Here is a 20,033-nt window from a genome sequence, read left to right on the forward strand (position 1 = left end):
GCCTCCCCCCATCAGCAGCACCACCACTGTGCAGCCATCACCACCGGCGGACAGTATGTAATCCTGCCTCAATGGGCTGCTGTGCGGCCTGTCCACTCAAGCACCAGTGGGGAAGACACCCACTTGAGACACTGTGGCCCATTACTCCCCAGGATCAAGCCTCTGTAGTTGGCCCATCGCATTTGGGATGCTGCTATTCCTTAGGACAAAGGCATCATACACCGACCCAGGATACTTAGCACTGATGTGGGAGATGTACTGGTCCGCAAGGCACACCATCAGAACATCCATAGAGTGGAAACTCTTCGGATTCCTGAACACCTGTTCATTCTGGCGATGGGGGGGCACAAATGCAATATGTGTTCCGTCAATCGCCCCAGTTATGTTGGGGATATGTCCCATTACATAAAACTCAGCCTTCACTGTGGCCAAATCTTCAACCTGGGGGAAAACAATGTAGCTGAACATGTGTTTTATCAGGGCAGACAACACTCTTGTCAGCACGATTAAGAACATTGGTTGTGACATTCCTGCTGCCAAGCCCACTGTCACTTGGAAAGAACCAGTTGCCAGGAAATGGAGTACAGATAGCACTTGCACAGAGGGGTGATCCCAGTGGGGTGACGGATAGCAGATATCAGGTCAGGCTCGAATTGGGCACACAGCTCTGTGATTGTGGCCCTGTCAAGTCCAAAGGTGAGGATAATGTGCCTGTCCTCCAATGTTGCCAGGTCCACCAGGGGTCTGTACATGGGGGTATGTCTCTATTTCCTATTCATCCGCAGCGGAAGCAAGCTAAGGGACACAAGAGTGTGGATCCGGTCACAAACTGAACAATGGAGCTACAACAGAACTTTGCATCCTGTAAACATGTAATAGGTTATTGTGATTTGTCCAGTATGTGCTAATATCTCCTGTGACGCAGAATTATTCAAGGGCCTGCCCCCCCTACCCCATCCGAAATGGCATCCTCCTGTCCTGTGTGGAGGGACAGGTGGAAGTGAGGTAATTCCGCTGACGTTGTGCACCATTGCGGGAGGCGGTCGGAACCCCCGTGCAATTCCTCATTGGTTAACGTTGGGCCCTCTGGGGTACAGTGGCCAATGGTGATCTACGCCTGTGGTGACAGTATGCACCGCCGCGGATGTGACTGCCATTTTCTATCATATTCCTCACGTGCTACCAGACCTTCCATAGGAAAGCACCCACACTGCATGTGCCGCTGTGACCTGTGTCTGGAACCTACCATGGCCTGTGTGACGGGGGATAGGGCCCCAGCCTTCACTTTGGAGGAGTTGGAGAGACAAGTGGATGGGGTCCTACCCCAGTACGGACTGCTGTATGGGCCTCTAGACCAACAGGTGAGTACACTGTGAGCATGATGCATGTGGCATGTCTGCATGGAGTTGTGTGTGTGAAGGCCTTGTGTAAGGGGGGGTGGGTGGATGTCCTCTGGGTGGTGTACAGGTTGTGTGCTGGGCCATGTGGTTGTCAATGGTGATGGAAACGGGTATGGTGGGCCATATGTGTAACAGGCAGGACTGTTTGTCTAAATCTATTTTCCTGTGTGTATTGCCTCTGCAGGTCAGTGCCCATCAAAAGAAGGGTATATGGCATGCCATCGCCAAGAAGGTGTGGACCCTGGGGGTCTGTGGCAGGCGGAGCACCCACTGTCGCAAATGGTGGGAGGACCTAAGACGCTGTGCGCGAAAGATGGCAAAGGCCCAGCTGGGGATGGCCTCCCAACGAGGAAGGGGTGCCTGTCGAACCCTGACATCCCTGAAGGCCCACATACTGGCGGTGCCCTAACCTGAGTTGGATAGGAGCTTGAGGGCCTCACAGCAGCCACAAGGGGGTGAGTACAGTGCCCATCATTACAACTTACGCATGGTAGGGTGGTATCCGGGTGGTGGATGTGTGTCAGTAGATGCCCCTAGGCAAGGCCTGACATTGCAGCGTAGGTCCCCTTGTGGCTAGGGTTCTGAAGGGATAATCCTGCTACCTAGCTCGTAGGCATCCACTACTGGTCAGGGCTGTGTGGGTCCCAGGTGTGCTGCATTTGCGGTGTGTGCCCCTCCCCATGCCTTGGTGGCTAACTATTTATCTGGTGGTGCAATGCATATTGCGTAGAACTGTACCATGTGTGAGTGTGCTGTGTACGCCAATGGTGGTGTTGGTGCAGCCATTGACCAAGTGTATCCTTTGTCTCTTCCCCCCCCTTTTTTTTGTTTTTTCATCCTGTCCTTATGTGCATTAGCATCATCTGGCAGAGGAGCAGAGGCACCGGCGACTGAGGGAGCTGTATCCCACAGGACCCAGGAGGCAGAGTCCACCGACAGTGAGGGCACCGGTGGGACGGAGGTTGAGGGGAGCACCACGGCGGAGACTGGAGGGGACAGTTCAGACACAGATCCCTCCTCCGATGGAAGCTCCCTGGTGGTGGCGGACACTTCTGTGACCACCCCAGCTACAGGTAAAGCCGCCACCCCCGTACCAGCACTGCCCTCCCAGCAGCCCCTCATCAAGTTGCCTGTGCCCGCTCACCCAAAAGGGTGGGCATCTCCTTCGCCCCAGGCACCTCAGGCCCTGCTCCAGTGAGCCCTGCTGCCCTTAGCGAGGAGGCTATTGACCTCCTGAGATCCATCTCTGTAGGGCAGTCAACCATTATGAATGCCACACAGGGGCTGGCAGTCCATATGCAACAATCTAATGCATTCCTGGAGGGCATTCACACTGGATTGGCGGCCCAACAGAGATCAATTCAGGCTCTGGCCTCCTCTCTGTTGGCAGCCATTGTCCCAGTTTCTACCATCCCCCCTCCAACTTCCACTGCAAAGGCTTATTTCCCTCAACCCCAACCTATCCCAAGCACACACATAGGCGGCCATGCACACAAGACAACACCCAAAAGTGTCACAGGCAGACACAAGCACCACACTTCATCCCACAGGCACTCACACAAACACCATCCAGTTACAGACACAACACATCCACTATTTCCACTGTCTCCCCCTCCTCCTCCTCCACCTCCCACCCAGGTACGTCCACACTCACACCTGCATGCACTACATCACCATCCACTACCTGCATCATCACCACACCAAGCAGAACACACACCTCACTGGCAGACACCTCCACAACATCCATGCACACGTCCCCTGTGTCCTCTCCCCCTGTGTCTCCCACCCCTCCTACACAAACACAAGCACTCAGACACCCAACAGCCATCCACCTCACAACAGCATTTTGCCCATGCACCTGCACCCAAAAGCAGCAGACACCTCCAACAACCACTCCCTCATCCTCCACTCCCATTCCTTCTCCCTGTTCCCACCCCAATGCCCCTAAAAAACTGTTCCTATCCACCATTGACCTCTTACCTCCCCCTCTCCCCCATCCTGCACGTATTGCCAGGGTAGGAAGAACCCAGCCAAGCACTTCAGCCACACAGTCCACTCGTACTGAAAAGGATCCAGGCCACATGTCCTGAAGGGGAAGGAGCCTGCTCCAGCCAGCCTAAAGAGGAAGGAGACTGCCCCGACAGGCAAGAAGGGAAAGGAGCCAGCACCTGTTACCCGATAGGCCAGGAGCCTGAACCAGCAGGCAGGAAGAGCAAGGAGCCTGCACCTGCCACCTGAAAGGCCATGGAGCCTGCACCAGCACGCAGGAAGAGTAAGGGGCCTGGACCAGGATCTGTGACGGAGCTCCCACCCCCAACCATGGTTGTGCATCCAACCGAGAGTGCAGGGGATGGGCAGGAGCCTACCCCCACCAGCAGCACCACCACTGTGCAGCTGTCCAAGGTTGCAGGGGATGGGCAGAAGCCTCCCCCCATCAGCAGCACCACCACTGTGCAGCCATCACCACCGGCGGACAGTATGTAATCCTGCCTCAATGGGCTGCTGTGCGGCCTGTCCACTCAAGCACCAGTGGGGAAGACACCCACTTGAGACACTGTGGCCCATTACTCCCCAGGATCAAGCACAGGGCATGTTGCCCCCTCCAGAACCAGTGGGTATGACAGGCACATGAGAGACTGTGGGCCATCACTCCCCAGGATCAAGGACAGGGCACGTTGCCCCCTACAGAACCAGTGGGTATGACGCCCACTCCAGAGACTGTGGCCCATCACTCCCCAGGATCAAGCACAGGGCATATTGCCCCCTCCAGAACCAGTGGGTATGACACCCACATGAGAGACTGTGGCCCATCACTCCTCAGGATCAAGCACAGGGCATGTTGCCCCACCCCACCTGAACCAGTGGTCTTGTTACATCTCCCAGCTGAGGTGCCCCCATCCCCCGTCCCCCTGAGGTGCCTGGCTATTTACCAACTGATGCCCCTGCAGCGTTCTCTCCGTGTTGAAGCAGGTGACGTGTGTGGCATTGGACCTTGGCCTGTGGCCATGTGGCACACGCAAATTGTGGAGTGGGCTGTGTCCCTTTTTCTGTAAAAATATATATATCTATTATCTTGCTTAACTTATTATTTCTACTCTGTTGATATTATTACAGACACTTTGGCAAAATCGTTTTGTCCTTGCATTATTCAACAGATTTACAGGGTCAAATTGTTTTTGTATTACATCTATTTGTGTGTCTGGTGCATGTTGTGCGTGTGCGTCTATGTGTTGTGCGTGTGTGTGTGTGTGTCACTCTTTTTTTCCTCCCTCCTCCCTTGTGTGCTAGGCGGCTGTACTCACTGTCATCGGCTTCGCCAGCGTTAGTGTTCGTGGTGGAGCAGAACGTAGAATATCATCGGGAAGACATGCAGTTCTGGTTCCATGGTGGCGTGATTCTTTCCCTGTGTCTCCAGTGGTGATTCCTTTCCCTTCTGAGCTCAGTTTCCTCCAGGCTTTTGATGTCGTTGGTACCGCCCCGGAAAAGGTGACGGTTTGCAGTGTCTTAATATAGTGGGCGGAACATTTACTACTGCCATGGTTCCTTTTATTTCTGCCCTGGTGGTTAGTGTGGTACATTGGCTGTCTTTCGGAGATCTTTGCACCATGGTCATAATTTGTCAGTAATTACTGCTGGCCTGTTGGTGGTATTACTGCCCCTTTATCCCCGACTGCCAGGTTCGTAATGAGGGCCACAGTACCTAGAGCCAGTAACTGAGCTTTGGCTTGTAATGATTTTTCATTGTGTACTGACAATGCTTCTATTCATATGGTAAAATCTAACGAGTTAAAATGATTAAGAAGGAAGCCTAAGAACTTTTAAATGTGTCCAAGATACTGAGTTTAGGAATAGTGATTAATTGTACAACTGTGAATGTGGGATTACCGATAATATGAGATTCAGAAGGTATTTTTTAAAGCTCGTTCTGTCTTGCTTACATTATAAGTCCAAAATGGAGAGAACTCCAATTGAAAATAACAGTTGTTCTACTCTTCTGTGTTTCCACACTTCTTTCAAGCCTCTTGTGTTGGTTTGTTTATCGCCCACATCAGGAAGGGTCCCAGAATCCTTTGTAGAGACATTGTCACCATGAAAAGTGATCCAATTTAGAAAAGTGCATTGCTGCAGAATTTCGGCACAGGCTCATCTTACACCCAGGAAAGCCTACCAAATGCAAACATTTCTGAAAACTAGGCATCCGGAGGGGTCCAGGGTGGTATGACTTGTGTGGATCCCACTAACACTGTTTTACCCAGGATGAATGCCTTCCAAACTTCAAACATTTGCTGAAATCACTCCTTTTCCTTACATTTCTGTGAGGAACAGATTCAGAATTTGTGGGGATCCACAAAATTCAAACCACTCAGCATTTCCTCACTTCTCTCAATTTAGAGTGTGCCTCACGTGTGTGGCTGGGCTCCAATCTGTCCAAGACTGTTGAGCATCTTCTGGGGGCACAGGCTTGTCCTCATCCTTCTGCAGGCTGCCCCAACCACTCCTATTTTAGCCATTTGTTTCCTGGTCATGGAGTAAACACCCTTTATCTGCCCATTGAGGGACAAAAGTACTTTTATGCCCTGGGAGGAGCACATCCCCATGCCAAACGAGGCATTCCCGCAAAGACCTGTGCCTGGTGTCTAGTCGGAAGATCTCTTCTTGAGGTTCATGGGCCCACTGCGATCCCTAAACTGGTATTACAGTTACAAAAAAAACTCAGGACATGAGGGAAGCTGCTCCCTCTCTTTCTGAAATCATTTTTTTTATAAAGTCCTGATGCAAGCAGTTGTTACCGTCCTTTGCAATCCAGAGGTAATTGAGAGAATGTGAACATCACATAATCCACATCATAATGCTTACAAGCATTTAGGGCAGTCATTGCTGACGTGGGCCGCAAACCTTAATCCACACCAAAGATACGCACCTTGTGGCAGGAATATTGTGATCTTCGGTTTACCTACTGTGTCTTTGTAAAGGTTTGCGAACATTAATTGTTTTCGAACCTGCATTTTCACATTAGTCATTCTGTTGTGCTTTGTATTGGTATTCCTTGAGTTAAGCTGTGGAAGTGGAATTGATATAGTAATTTATTCTTTCAAGTTGAAATGAAAACAAATTAATATAATCGCACCCAAAAGTAAGCAATCTGGAATTCCTCCGTTTATCAGTCTTACTACTTTAAGACAGTGGGATTTATATTTGAGATGGCTGCTGCCCTTCATTTATTACGATTATACTTTGTGTAATTGCTCTTAAGTATTTTGTTTTAATTCCTTGCAGGTCGAAATAGCTAAATCTGGTCTCCAAGCGTCTTTGCTGGTGAAATCTACTGAGACAGGAGAGCTATTTGTAAACTTTGATCTCATGATACTAACCTTGATCCGGGAAACGGAGTGCATTGCTCATTTGGGTCTTGACATCCCACCTTTTGCAGCTTCTCTCCAGCGAAAACAAGACGTTTATAAAAACAATTACAACAAAGTGCAGGTATTGTATGTTTTGATACATTTTGTATAGTAACAGTAATGTAAACGTGCCTGCCATCTTGGGGCGTGTTATAAAAGAGACTAGGACTTGTATAAAGTAATTACACGCTTTATTCATCTTTACAGCTATCACACTGAGGTGAGTAACAACAAATGCCATCATTCTAAACTGTCAAAAGGAAATTTGCCAGGGTGGGTAGGGGAAGGGGGTAAGGGGACGTATCACAGATATGAAGGATGAATGTATAGAGGATGGAATAATAGCAGGGTACCTGAAGTATGTGCTACCATTGCTGTCACAAAAGCAGGGAGAAAGATTCTCCTTGCTTTTTTTTATTGCTGTCTAGAAAACGGACTCATATATCCACCTATGATAGAAATCTGTAATGGGAATGCAGTTTTGGTGTTATTCCACTTATTCTGGACATACAGGGAGTGCAGAATTATTAGGCAAATTAGTATTTTGACCACATCATCCTCTTTATGCATGTTGTCTTACTCCAAGCTGTATAGGCTCGAAAGCCTACTACCAATTAAGCATATTAGGTGATGTGCATCTCTGTAATGAGAAGGGGTGTAGTCTAATGACATCAACACCCTATATCAGGTGTGCATAATTATTAGGCAACTTCCTTTCCTTTGGCAAAATGGGTCAAAAGAAGGACTTGACAGGCTCAGAAAAGTCAAAAATAGTGAGATATCTTGCAGAGGGATGCAGCACTCTTAAAATTGCAAAGCTTCTGAAGCGTGATCATCGAACAATCAAGCGTTTCATTCAAAATAGTCAACAGGGTCGCAAGAAGCGTGTGGAAAAACCAAGGCGCAAAATAACTGCCCATGAACTGAGAAAAGTCAAGCTTGCAGCTGCCACGATGCCACTTGCCACCAGTTTGGCCATATTTCAGAGCTGCAACATCACTGGAGTGCCCAAAAGCACAAGGTGTGCAATACTCAGAGACATGGCCAAGGTAAGAAAGGCTGAAAGACGACCACCACTGAACAAGACACACAAGCTGAAACGTCAAGACTGGGCCAAGAAATATCTCAAGACTGATTTTTCTAAGGTTTTATGGACTGATGAAATGAGAGTGAGTCTTGATGGGCCAGATGGATGGGCCCGTGGCTGGATTGGTAAAGGGCAGAGAGCTCCAGTCCGACTCAGACGCCAGCAAGGTGGAGGTGGAGTACTGGTTTGGGCTGGTATCATCAAAGATGAGCTTGTGGGGCCTTTTCGGGTTGAGGATGGAGTCAAGCTCAACTCCCAGTCCTACTGCCAGTTCCTGGAAGACACCTTCTTCAAGCAGTGGTACAGGAAGAAGTCTGCATCCTTCAAGAAAAACATGATTCTCATGCAGGACAATGCTCCATCACACGCGTCCAAGTACTCCACAGCGTGGCTGGCAAGAAAGGGTATAAAAGAAGGAAATCTAATGACATGGCCTCCTGGTTCACCTGATCTGAACCCCATTGAGAACCTGTGGTCCATCATCAAATGTGAGATTTACAAGGAGGGAAAACAGTACACCTCTCTGAACAGTGTCTGGGAGGCTGTGGTTGCTGCTGCACGCAATGTTGATGGTGAACAGATCAAAACACTGACAGAATCCATGGATGGCAGGCTTTTGAGTGTCCTTGCAAAGAAAGGTGGCTATATTGGTCACTGATTTGTTTTTGTTTTGTTTTTGAATGTCAGAAATGTATATTTGTGAATGTTGAGATGTTATATTGGTTTCACTGGTAATAATAAATAATTGAAATGGGTATATATTTTTTTTTGTTAAGTTGCCTAATAATTATGCACAGTAATAGTCACCTGCACACACAGATATCCCCCTAACATAGCTAAAACTAAAAACAAACTAAAAACTACTTCCAAAAATATTCAGCTTTGATATTAATGAGTTTTTTGGGTTCATTGAGAACATGGTTGTTGTTCAATAATAAAATTAATCCTCAAAAATACAACTTGCCTAATAATTCTGCACTCCCTGTAGATTTCTGTTACCTTAAGTAATCAAGGACTTTACCAAGAAACAAGTAGGTCTGTCAAGCAGTCCATAGCATTTCATCTTATGACAGAGAAACCTTGGAACAAAGGAAGAATTGGGCTTCTGCAAGATGCTCTCAGAGTCTCATTGTTACTCATGGCAACGGAATTGAGACTTCTACTTTTGTTTTGGGGGGAGGGGGTAGAATGCTTAGTAGAATGTTAGTATCACAGCTCAAGAACCCACAGAAAAAGTGAGAAGCATATACAAACATGTAAAAGATGGTACTCTTGGAGGAAGGTGTTAGAGATGTAAAATAAGTTAAAAAACTTTAAGAGCAGTAGTGCAAAGCTGATATAACAGGTCAGGATGAAAACGTGTCTGCTGCCAGGGTAGCGTAAACAGTAGCAAACCAAGCCCCAAATCATTAAATATTAGACAATACGAGGGATGTAGAGTGGGCTATGGCATCTAGAACGCAGCACCTTCTAAACTAAAGCATTTTTAGAGCCCTTCAGGGTTAGAGTATATTATTACAGCAACAGACTTATCATTCATAGAGTAGAATCCCTGTTAATTTCTGTGCTGTAACCTCTGAGACACTTAGACTAACACAAAACAATGTACTGTGCAAGCAGTAGAATCCAAAGGGAGTGTCTTCCGAAATTCCCCATCGGCAATCCTCCAAATAAACAAACATCGACAAAGCCAATAGGTCTGGCATTTGCTACTAGTCTTATTAGTATTTCAGCTTTGCCAATGTTTGTTTTATTTCATCATGATTTTGTAACATTTTATTGTTGGGTGAGCCGCCAAGTCCTCACCAATATATAAAATAACATTGGCTAAAAGCACAATATAATATGGTCTCAAAAAAATACAGGCCATAATAGTCCCTTGCACATAAGATATTTACTTTGTTTGATGTGCTACTTGAGAAAGGGCTCACAGGGAAGTTAGTTAGTAACTGAGGTTGGCTGGCGTGTGCTGTATGCTGCAGTAGATGAAGTATAATGTGAATGTCACAAAAACAGATTAACTGAAAGCTTTATAAGTATAATATATATATATATAGACTGGGCCCAGTAAGTATAGACCCAGAGATAGGAATTCCTTGGATTTTTGATCGTTAATTACTTTGCTCCTGTTTGACAAATGTCCACAAAACTTAGCAGACCTATAGCTTTATTTTAGATTGGCAGATGATGCAAAGTTTTGCAGTGATTGGTCAAGGGGGTGCAGAGAAAAAGGAGGGACAAAAACGTGTTTTTACTTCAATGGATTTTCCATAGATTTTGTACTTATGCTTATCAGCCAAACAGCCTGTTGGATTACCATGAAATGTGGTAGGATTTTAGGGATTTTAGATTATGGTTTGCAGATGATCCTTTGTGGTATTAGGTATTTTTAAAGTTCTACAGCATTTAAACAAAGTGATAGCTTAGGCTGCGGTAGTTTTGTGAAATTTTGCACTGACAGCACCGCGGTACATAGCAATGACAAGGCATTGTGTGACGGACTAGTGACTGCCTTTACAAAAGTTAAAAGCAGCCATGTTGTTGTAAGTACACATTGGCTGTGCTGCAGGTTGAGACACTAGATAAAGGTAAGTATTAGGTTTTAGATTTTTTTTCTCTACCTATTACTGCTTTGTTAAAGTGGTAATAGGTAGGGGAAATTATTTAAAATGTGCTGTATATGTTCACAACAATTTACAGAGTACTGCAGTACTTACAAGAAAATACCAAAGTACTTAAAACTTTAAAAAAAAGAAATTTTAACAAATGAAAAAGACCCTGGATGACACTATATTTCAGAATTATAGCATACTACTGTGTATTTTCATTTTTTTCATATTTAATTTTAAAAAACGTTTACAAAGTACCGGGTTGCTATCCACAAATTACTGCACTACTTACACAAATAAATAAAAAAACAAATGACACTACATTGCACAAATATAGCTACTAAAGTCTTAATTTTTTATAAAATTTAATTTTTTTAAATAAATATTATGGAGTACCGAAGTAATACCTAGAAATTAATCCACTACTTTCAAAAATGTAAAAAAAAAAATTACACATATACCAAATTTAAAAAAAAGATATTACTTTAGATTTAAAAGAAAATATAGTGTAGCACAGTGTACCTAAAAAATTTAATAGGTATGTAAAAATATTAATGAATTATGTGCTACACTGTGTTTCCTCTTAAAACTTATATCGGACAGTAAGCATGGTGGACACTATGTTTTGCACTTTACATTTTTGGAAGGGAAAAATAGTGTTTACATAATACATATTCAGTGTTCTGGGTTTAAAACGGAAATGTAGTCTAGTAGTGTGTATTTAAAAACAAATAAACAAATTGTAAACATTAAAAAAAAATCTAATACACTATATTTAACTCTGAACGCACACTAAGGTGGTCATTACAACCCTGGCGGACGGTGTTAAAGCGGCGGTAAAACCGCCAACAGGCCGGCGCTAAAAAAATTGCAATTACGACCGTGGCGGAAACCGCCAACAAAGACAGGCACTTTAACACTCTGACCGCCACGTCGGTACAAACAAACAACGCGGCGGTCACTGGCAACAGACAGGCGGGAGACAATGTACCGCCCACACTATTATGACAGGCCAATCCGCCACCTTTTCCGGGGCGGATTCACCGCGGATATATAAAACACAGCGGAAACAGGAATCCCGAAGGGAAAATGCTCACCTTTACACACCCCACGAGGAACGAGGACACCATGGACCCGGAACTCCCAATTCTCCCTGCAATAGTCTTCCTGCTCCTCTACCAGGAGCACGAACACCGGAGGCGAAGACCACGGTGAGTACTGCACCTACGACCCAGGGGAGGGAGGAGGGAAAAAACAGGGACACACCACGCAACACCCCCACCCTCACCCACTACAACACACACAATAGCATATCAATACATCACAGTTACACCCCTCCAAACCCCCCGGAAGAATGCAAAGACAATATAAAATTAGTGTAACGATTGTGATATATTAAAAACAAGTAGGCAGAAATATATATACACAATGTACAAAATATATACCAAGCATAGTAGTCCAGGTAGTGCACTAAGATAGTCCGTGGAACACTGGGACCACACGGTATGGGCGAGGCCCACACAAGATCCCCGACTGACGGAGAGAACACTGCAGGGGCATCAGAGAGCAATAAAACAGGCACATCAGGGGGAGGGAAAGGGGGGGCACCTCATCCGCTTGAGTGCACGATGACAAATCCACGAGGGGGCCACATGCCCACTGTTAAATCCTGGGGAGTGCAAAGCCACAGTCTCACAAGTCTCTACAGTGGGTGGTCTGCCCACCGTTCAATCCTGGGGAGTGCAAAGACACAGTCTCTCAAGTCTCTACAGTGGGTGGTCTGACCACTGTTCAATCCTGGGGAGTGCAAAGCCACAGTCTCTCAAGTCTCTACAGTGGGTGGTCTGCCCACTGTACAATCCTGGGGAGTGCAAAGCCACAGTTTCTCAAGTCTCTACAGTGGGTGGTCTGCCCACTGTTCAATCCTGGGGAGTGCGAAGCCACAGTCTCACAAGTGGATGACAGTCTCCACTGGTTCTGGAGGGGGCATGGTGCTGAGAGTGCTTCATCCTGTGAAGGACAGAGGTAGTGGATGTCAGTCTCCACTGGTTCTGGAGGGGGCATGGTGCCCAGAGTGCATCATTAACCCTGTGACGGACTCAGTTGCATCAGTGCCCCTGCCGCTCATGGGCTAGCGGTGCTTGAGATGGCTGTACCCTGTTCAGCGGTGCTTGAGATGGCGGTGCCCTGTTCAGCGGTGCTTGAGATGGTGGTGCCCTGTTCAACGGTGCTTCAGATGGCGGTGCCCTGTTCAGCGGTGCTTGAGATGGCGGTGCCCTGTTCAGCGGTGCTTCAGATGGCGGTCTCCATTGCAGGGTCTCAGCTGCTGGCGGTCCTTCATGGTCCAGCGGGCCTTTTGCTGGCGGTCCTTCATGGCCCAGCTGGGCTGGTGCTGGCAGTGGCCTCCTGGGCAGCTGGGCTGGTGCTGGCGGTGGCCTCCTGGGCAGCGGGGATGATGGCGGTCTTCTCCGCCGCGCAGCTCTTCCCAGACTTTCCGGGTTTCTTGTGGCCCTTCCCCACCTTGGAAGGTGTCACAGCTGACTCCACACTCCCAACGGGACGCCTGGGAGCGGCTTTGGTGGCTGGAGTCTTCCCCCTCTCCCGCCGGGCACTGGCCAACTTCTGATGCTTCACAGGTGGGGGACTGTCTGTGCTGTGGCTCCGTGCCACACTGGCTGCCCTGGTGGCCGGTGCACTCCACATTCCGGTGACTACAGGCACCACTGGTTCCGGAGATGTTGTGGCTGAGGTGCTAGTTCGGGACCTATGAGATGGACGGGGTGGGGGAGGTTTGGGAAAGAGGTCAAGGTTGGACAGGAAAAGTTTTTGGGACACACTGGGACGGGTAGCTGGCGGGGATTTGGGAGTGGGGGAAGAGGTGGTGGTTGTAGGAGGTGTACGTTTGGTGACTTTGGGTGAAGGTGCATGTGCTGGAGGCTGTCGTGAGGTGGATGACTGTTGGGTGGGTGTGTGCCTGCGTTTGTGTATCTTGGGAGGGGGCGTCACAGACACACTGAGAGAGGACACAGGGGACGTGTGAATGGTAGTGGGGGTGGTGACTGCACGTGAGCGGGGTGTTGTGGTGGGTGTGCTGGAGAGGGACGTAGTGGCTGTAGAGGTAGTGCATGCAGGTGTGAGTGTAGACGAGACTAGGAGGGAGGAGGGAGACGAGGAGGAGGGGGACACAGTGGAGGCAGTGGATGTTGGTGTGTCTGCATGTGTGTGATGCTTGCGTGAGTGCCTGTGGGATGTATGGTGCTTATGTTTGCCTGAACTTCCCTTGGGTGTTGACGTGTGTGCATGTTGGTCTGTAGGTGTGCTTGGGATAGGCTGAGGTACAGGGGATTGGGTCGGGGTTGAGGAAGTTGGAGGGGGGAGGCTAGAGACGGGGACAATGGCTGCCATCAGTGCTGAGGCCAGAGTCTGAAAAGCTCGGTGAAGGGCAGTCTGACCAGAATGAATGCCCTCCAGGAATGCATTTGTTTGTTGCAACTGCCTCTCTACACCCTGGATGGCATTCAAAATGGTTGACTGCCCAATAGTGAGGGACCTGAGGAGGTCAATGGCCTCCTCACTGAGGGCAGCAGGAGTGACTGGGGCAGGGCCTGAGGTGCCTGGGGCGAAGGTGATGCCCACCCTCCTGGGTGAGCGGGCACGGGGCAAAGGCTGAGGGGCTGCTGGGAGGGCGGTGCTGGTAGGGGGGGTGGCGGCTGTACCTGTAGATGCGGGGGGCACAGATGTTGCCGCCACCACAAGGGAGCTCCCATCAGAGGACGAGTCCGTGTCGTTGATGTCAGCTCCTGTCCCCGCCGTGGAGCTCCCTTCGCCCTCCGTCCCACTGGTGAATTCAGACTCCGTAGTGTCGCCCTCCAGGGCCATGTGGGATGCAGCTCCCTCGTGCTCCGTTGCCACTGCTCCTCCGCCTGATGATGCTAATGCACACAAGAACAGGGAGACCACAAAAAGGGGGGGGGAGACAAAAGAAAGACATGTTGAGTGCATGCATTACCGCTACAGTTGGCGGACACGACAGACACAGAAGCCCCCTGCACTACGCCACGCTCTTGGGCTCCACTGTTCAATTTCTGGGAAATGGCCTACAAGGCTATGGACGACATCTGCACACATAGATGACACAGGGGCATGACTAGCTGTACTTGGCACTCTACAGAGGTGGGCTGGGGTGCCCCAGGGCCTGACATACGGAGGGGCCTTGCCTACGGAACTCGCCCTGGCCTAGGGAAACCCACAGCCCTCCTCCCCCACCCAGACACCTCCACTGCGCGCAAAGTCAGCAGAATGAGAGTGTACTCACCCCCTTATGGCTGCTGTGATGCCCTCAAGCGCCCATCCAACTCCGGGTAGGCTACCGCAAAGATCCTGAACATCAGGGGGGTCATGGTGCAATGGGCACCCCTCCCACGTTGAGAGGCCATCCCCAGCTGAGCCTCCACCGTCTTCTTGCTCCAGCGGCGAATGTCCTCCCATCTTTTCCGACAGTGGGTGCTCCGTCTGTGGTAGACCCCCAGGGTCCGGACGTCCTTGGCGATGGCACATCAAATATCTTTCTTCTGGTGGGCGCTGACCTACATGAAATGTACAGGGCAAAAAGAGAAGTTATTACCAACTGCACCGTCGAAGTGATTGGCCCCCATCCCTACCCTTGCCATGTGGCACATGCATTCACCATCTTTCATGCACGCAGCACTCTCCCCCCCTTCCTTCTTACATCCAGCTCTTTCCACACAGGCATAGCCCATACAACATGCTCCCTGTGTACTTACCTGTTTGTCTGGAGGACCATAGAGTAGCGTGTACTGGGGGAGGACCCCAGCCACGAGTTTCTCCAACTCCTCCGATGTGAAGGCAGGGGCCCTTTCCCCAGACACTCGAGCCATTGTCTCTTCCAGACTGAGGTCACAGCAGCACTTGCAGTGTAGGTCCTCTCCTGTCAAAGATCAGGTATCAAGTGATTGAAGTAATAGAAAATGGCGGTCACGTCCCGCGTACATCGCCATTGGCTCCTGGGACCCATAGGGTCCAATGTTAACCCATGCAGCATCGCGCCGCGGTCTTCGACCACCTACCGCGACGGTGTACAACGCCAGCGCAGTTACCTCACATCCCATTGTCCCACTTTACAGGTCAGGCAGCCGCCATTTCAGGGGCCCACATGGCTTCATTTCCAACTGTGTCACTCATACCTAGGCCTAGACTCAACACACATACAGGCCACCTTTTGTGTATGATAGGTGTTCTGTGTAAACTGTGTGTACGTACCTCTGAGTTGTTTGACTCTGTGCTCGCTGTTGTCCTTCATAGGCACCGTTCGCTGGGACATGTGAGGAGATGGCGGCATCCTCCGGTGTACCGACCGTTGGTGGACCTGTCGACAATGGAGGAGTGACATTTGATTATCACATACAGGCTTGACCGTTCCACAATCCAAGGAACTGTGTATCCGGTTGGAGCCAGACCTGATGTCAGCAATCCCCCATCCCACAGGAATCCCCCCTCAAGTGTAGGTGCTGTCAGTGCTACATTTCCTTGCAAGTGGCTCCTTTCAGACAACAGTGGCCATGGCATCAGGGATGTCCCAGCCTATGTTTGCCAACATATTGTCCAGAGTGTTGTCTGCCCTTCTGAAACACATGCAGAGCTACATCGTTTTCCCTCAGGTGGAGGATTTGCCTACAGTGAAAGGGGATTTCTATGCCCTGGGACACATCCCCAACATCATAGGTGCCATTGATGGGACACATGTGGCTTTGGTACCCCCACAGGAGTGAACAGGTGTACAGAAACCGGAAGAGTTATCATTCGATGCATGTACATGTGATATGTTTGGCAGACCAGTACATCTCCCATGTGAATGCCATGTTCCCTGGCTCAGTGCATGACGCCTACCTCCTGCGGAATAGCAGCATCCCTTATGTGATGGGTCAACTCCAGAGGCACCGTGTGTGGCTGTTAGGTGAGCACCTGGAAGCAAGTCAGTGGGAATGGTTGTCTGGGTCTGGGGATATCCCTCCAGGTTAGTGCGTGTCTAACAGTTGTCCCTCACAATTTGCAGGTGACTCTGGTTACCCCAACCTGTCATGGCTACTGACCCCAGTGAGGAATCCCAGGACAAGGGCAGAGGAACGCTACAATGAGGCCCATGGGTGAACTAGGAGGGTGATCGAGCGGACCTTTGGCCTCCTGAAGGCCAGGTTCAGGTGCCTCCATATGGCAGGTGGATCCCTATTCTACTCACCAAAGAAGGTGTGCCAGATCATCGTGGCCTGCTGTATGCTTCATAACATGGCTTTGCGACAACAGGTGCCTTTTCTGCAGGAGGATGGTCCAGATGGCGGTGTTGTTGCAGCTGTGGAGCCTGTGGACAGTGAAGACGAGGAAGCAGGGGAAGAAGACATGCACAACAGGGACTCAGTGATCCAGCAATATTTCCAGTGAGACACAGGTAAGAATACAAACCTGCCTACTACATGTACTTAAACACTACTACCTCTCTACTGTGTGTCGTTTTCACCCAGTGTATGGTCACTGAGTTGTCACTTTCCCTTACGATTTCACAAATGTGGGTCCCACTGTGTGACATCTGCTTAGATTCCTCATGGACTAGAGCTGTGTGACATGGGTATGTTGACATTAAACTTGAAAGAGCATTTTGTCACTGTAATTGCTAATACACAATTTTGAAATCACAGACAGACTCCATATTGTTTTGTGCTTTAAGTGTGTTTATTTAATTGCTCAATATTGGAGGGGGTAGAGAAATGCTGAGGGGTGATGGCGGAGGAATGTCCATGGCAGAGTCCAGTCTATTAGTCTCACAGGTGCATTGCCCATATGGGCATAGAAAGTGGAGCTGGGGCAGTTTCAGTATGGACAGGGTGACAAAGTGGGACAGTAGGATAACAATCAGGGTTGTCTCATTTCTTGGCGGGGGTCTTGGCATCGTGCTCTGTTTTTGTCCTGGATCTCAGGGACCGTTTGCGGGGTGGTTCTCCCTCTGCAGGGGGTGGGGGGCTGGTGTGGTGGTCCTGTGGCGGGGCGTCCTGTCCACTAGCGCCGGCGGAGGTGGTGGGCAGTTCATCGTCCATGCTAGTGTCAGGGGCCCCTTATAGTGCCACAGTGTCCCTCCTGGTGTTGAGTACTTCCTTCAGCACCCCTACGATGGTGCCCAGGGTGGAGCTGATGGTTCTGAGTTCCTCCCTGAAGCCAATATACTGTTCCTCCTACAGGCGCTGGGTCTCCTGAAACCTGACCAGTACCGTTGCCATCGTCTCCTGGGAGTGGTGGTAGGCTCCCATGATGGAGGAGAGGGCCTCGTGGAGAGTGGGTTCCCTTGGCCTGTCCGCCCCCTGTCGCACAGCAGCCCTCCCAGTTCCCCTGTGTTCCTGGGCCTCCGTCCCCTGGACCGTGTGCCCACTACCACTGCCCCCAGGTCCCTGTTGTTGTTGGGGTGGTGGGTTAGCCTGGGTTCCCTGAAGGTGGTGGACACACTGCTGATTGACTTGTCCTGGGGACGGAGGTATGGGCTCGCTGGGTGGGTGCTGTGCTGGTGTTTCCAGAGGGTGGAAGGTCGGTAGTCGCCTGTGACTGGGTGATGGGACCCGACTGTCCGAGTTCCCCGATGGGCCGGGCTGGTCATCTAGATCCATTTGGACAGAGGTGCTGTCATCACTGTGGGCCTCTTCTGTTGGTGGTGTGGACATGTGTGGACCCTCCTGGCCGGTGACGTTGGGAAGGGGTCCTGCAGGGGTATAAAAGGATGTTTATTACATCTGTGTGTGTCATGGTGTGCAGTGGGTGGGTGACCGTGTACCCCAGTGCTTGCATTCCTGTGTGAGACCTTGTGTGAAGATGGTTTAGGGGGTTGTATTGGTATGTGCAGTGGGCATGCTTTAGTGATGGGTGTCCATGCTTTGTTGATGCATGCAGGGCTTGGTGTTGGGATGGGTGGTTTGTGATGTTGGGACATATGTGAGGAGTTGGGGTGCTGGGGGTGATGGTGGGGGTATGTGATAGCATGCAGGTAGGGTGGGGGTTGTAATAGTTAAGATTTGACTTACCAGAGTCCATTCCTCCACCTACTCCTGCGAGGCCCTCAGGATGCAGAATCTCCAAGACCTGCTCCTCCCATGTTGTTAGTTGTGGGGGAGGAGGTGGGGGTCCGCCGCCAGTCCACTGAACCGCCAGGTGGTGTCTTGAGACCACGGAACGCACCTTCCCCCGTAGGTCGTTCCACAGCTTCCTGAAGTCCTCACGATTTCTGGGGGGCTGTCCCACTGCGTTGAACCTGTCCACTATTCTTCGCCATAGCTCCATCTTCCTTGCAGTGGAGGTGTGCTGCACCTGTGCTCCGAATAGCTGTGGCTCTACCCGGATGATTTCTTCCACTATGACCCTGAGCTCCTCCTCCGAGAACCTGGGGTGTCTTTGCCGTGCCATGGGGTGGTGTCGGTGATGTGTGGGGTGGAGTGTGTGGTGATAAGTGTGCTGATATGTAGTGGTGTGTTGTGTGAGGTGCGTGGAAGTTGTGTGGGTGATGGTGTTGTGTGCCTGTGGATGCTGTTGTTCTTGCTGGTGCTCTCTCTCTGGCCTTCTTTCGGAATTTTTTGTCGTGGGGGTTTGTGGGTGTTGTGGCTGTGTGTTTTATATTGTATTGGGTGTGTGGGAGTGGTGTGTGTATGTGTATCAGGTGTGTGTATTTTGAATTGTCCAATGTGGCTGTGTTTTGTAAATATGTGTGTATTTTGATACACACATGGATCCGCGTGGATTCGTGTGTCGTGATAGTGTGGGCGTATTTCTGTTGGCGTGACAGTGGAAGTTTTGTTTTCGCCAGTTTATCACTGACCTTTGGTGTGGCGGACTTGTGTGGGTGTCTGAATTTTGGAGGATTCCGAAATGTGGGTCATAATAGCTGTGGTGGAATTCCGCGGCGGTGTGTTGGCGGTCTTCTGCACGGCGGTAAGCGGCTTTTACTGCCAATGTTGTAATGACCGCCTAAGTCTGGTCTACAGACTATGGTAGTACCGCAGTACTTCGCAACCTTTGGTAATAATACGTAAAGTAAAAAAACTAATTATACTTAGCATTACCCACATATATAAATGGACAAAACAGTAGGACTCTATATTTACATCTAAATACCAGAACACAGCCGAAGTGTGGCCTAAAAAATATGGCTGCCTTTTACTTTTGAAAGGACAGTGATTATTCAATCATATACTGTTTTGAAATCTGCATGTACCATGGTATAAAGTGGACCAATATACCACTTAGGGCCTGATTACAAGTTTGTCGATCGGAAAACCAGACACCCAGGCCCGTGGTGAGGTGACCACCATGGAGTTGGTGGTCTCCCCACCAGCTGCATTACCAGTTTTCCACTAGGCTGATCGGCAGGAACCAAGGTTTCCTCCGATCAGCCAGTTGGAAAATGTGCAGCGGCATTGGATTCGGCTCCACATGGAGCCGAGTCTAATGCTGTTGCACTGGGGGCCCCCACTAGCATCCTTGAAAT

General features: G+C 49.5%; 1 protein-coding gene across 1 annotated transcript in view; it reads left to right on the forward strand.

Annotated features, from left to right (window-relative positions):
- Window positions 1–20,033, forward strand: part of DNAH5 (dynein axonemal heavy chain 5) — a 4,110,061-nt gene that overhangs the window by 1,364,663 nt on the left and 2,725,365 nt on the right. Inside the window, exon 15 of the mRNA XM_069219645.1 lies at window positions 6,678–6,884. Coding sequence (XP_069075746.1) covers window positions 6,678–6,884 — 207 coding nt within the window. The remainder of the gene's footprint in view (window positions 1–6,677; window positions 6,885–20,033) is intronic.

The sequence above is a fragment of the Pleurodeles waltl genome, chromosome 2_2 (assembly GCF_031143425.1).
Source record: "Pleurodeles waltl isolate 20211129_DDA chromosome 2_2, aPleWal1.hap1.20221129, whole genome shotgun sequence".
Classification (NCBI taxonomy): domain Eukaryota; kingdom Metazoa; phylum Chordata; class Amphibia; order Caudata; family Salamandridae; genus Pleurodeles; species Pleurodeles waltl.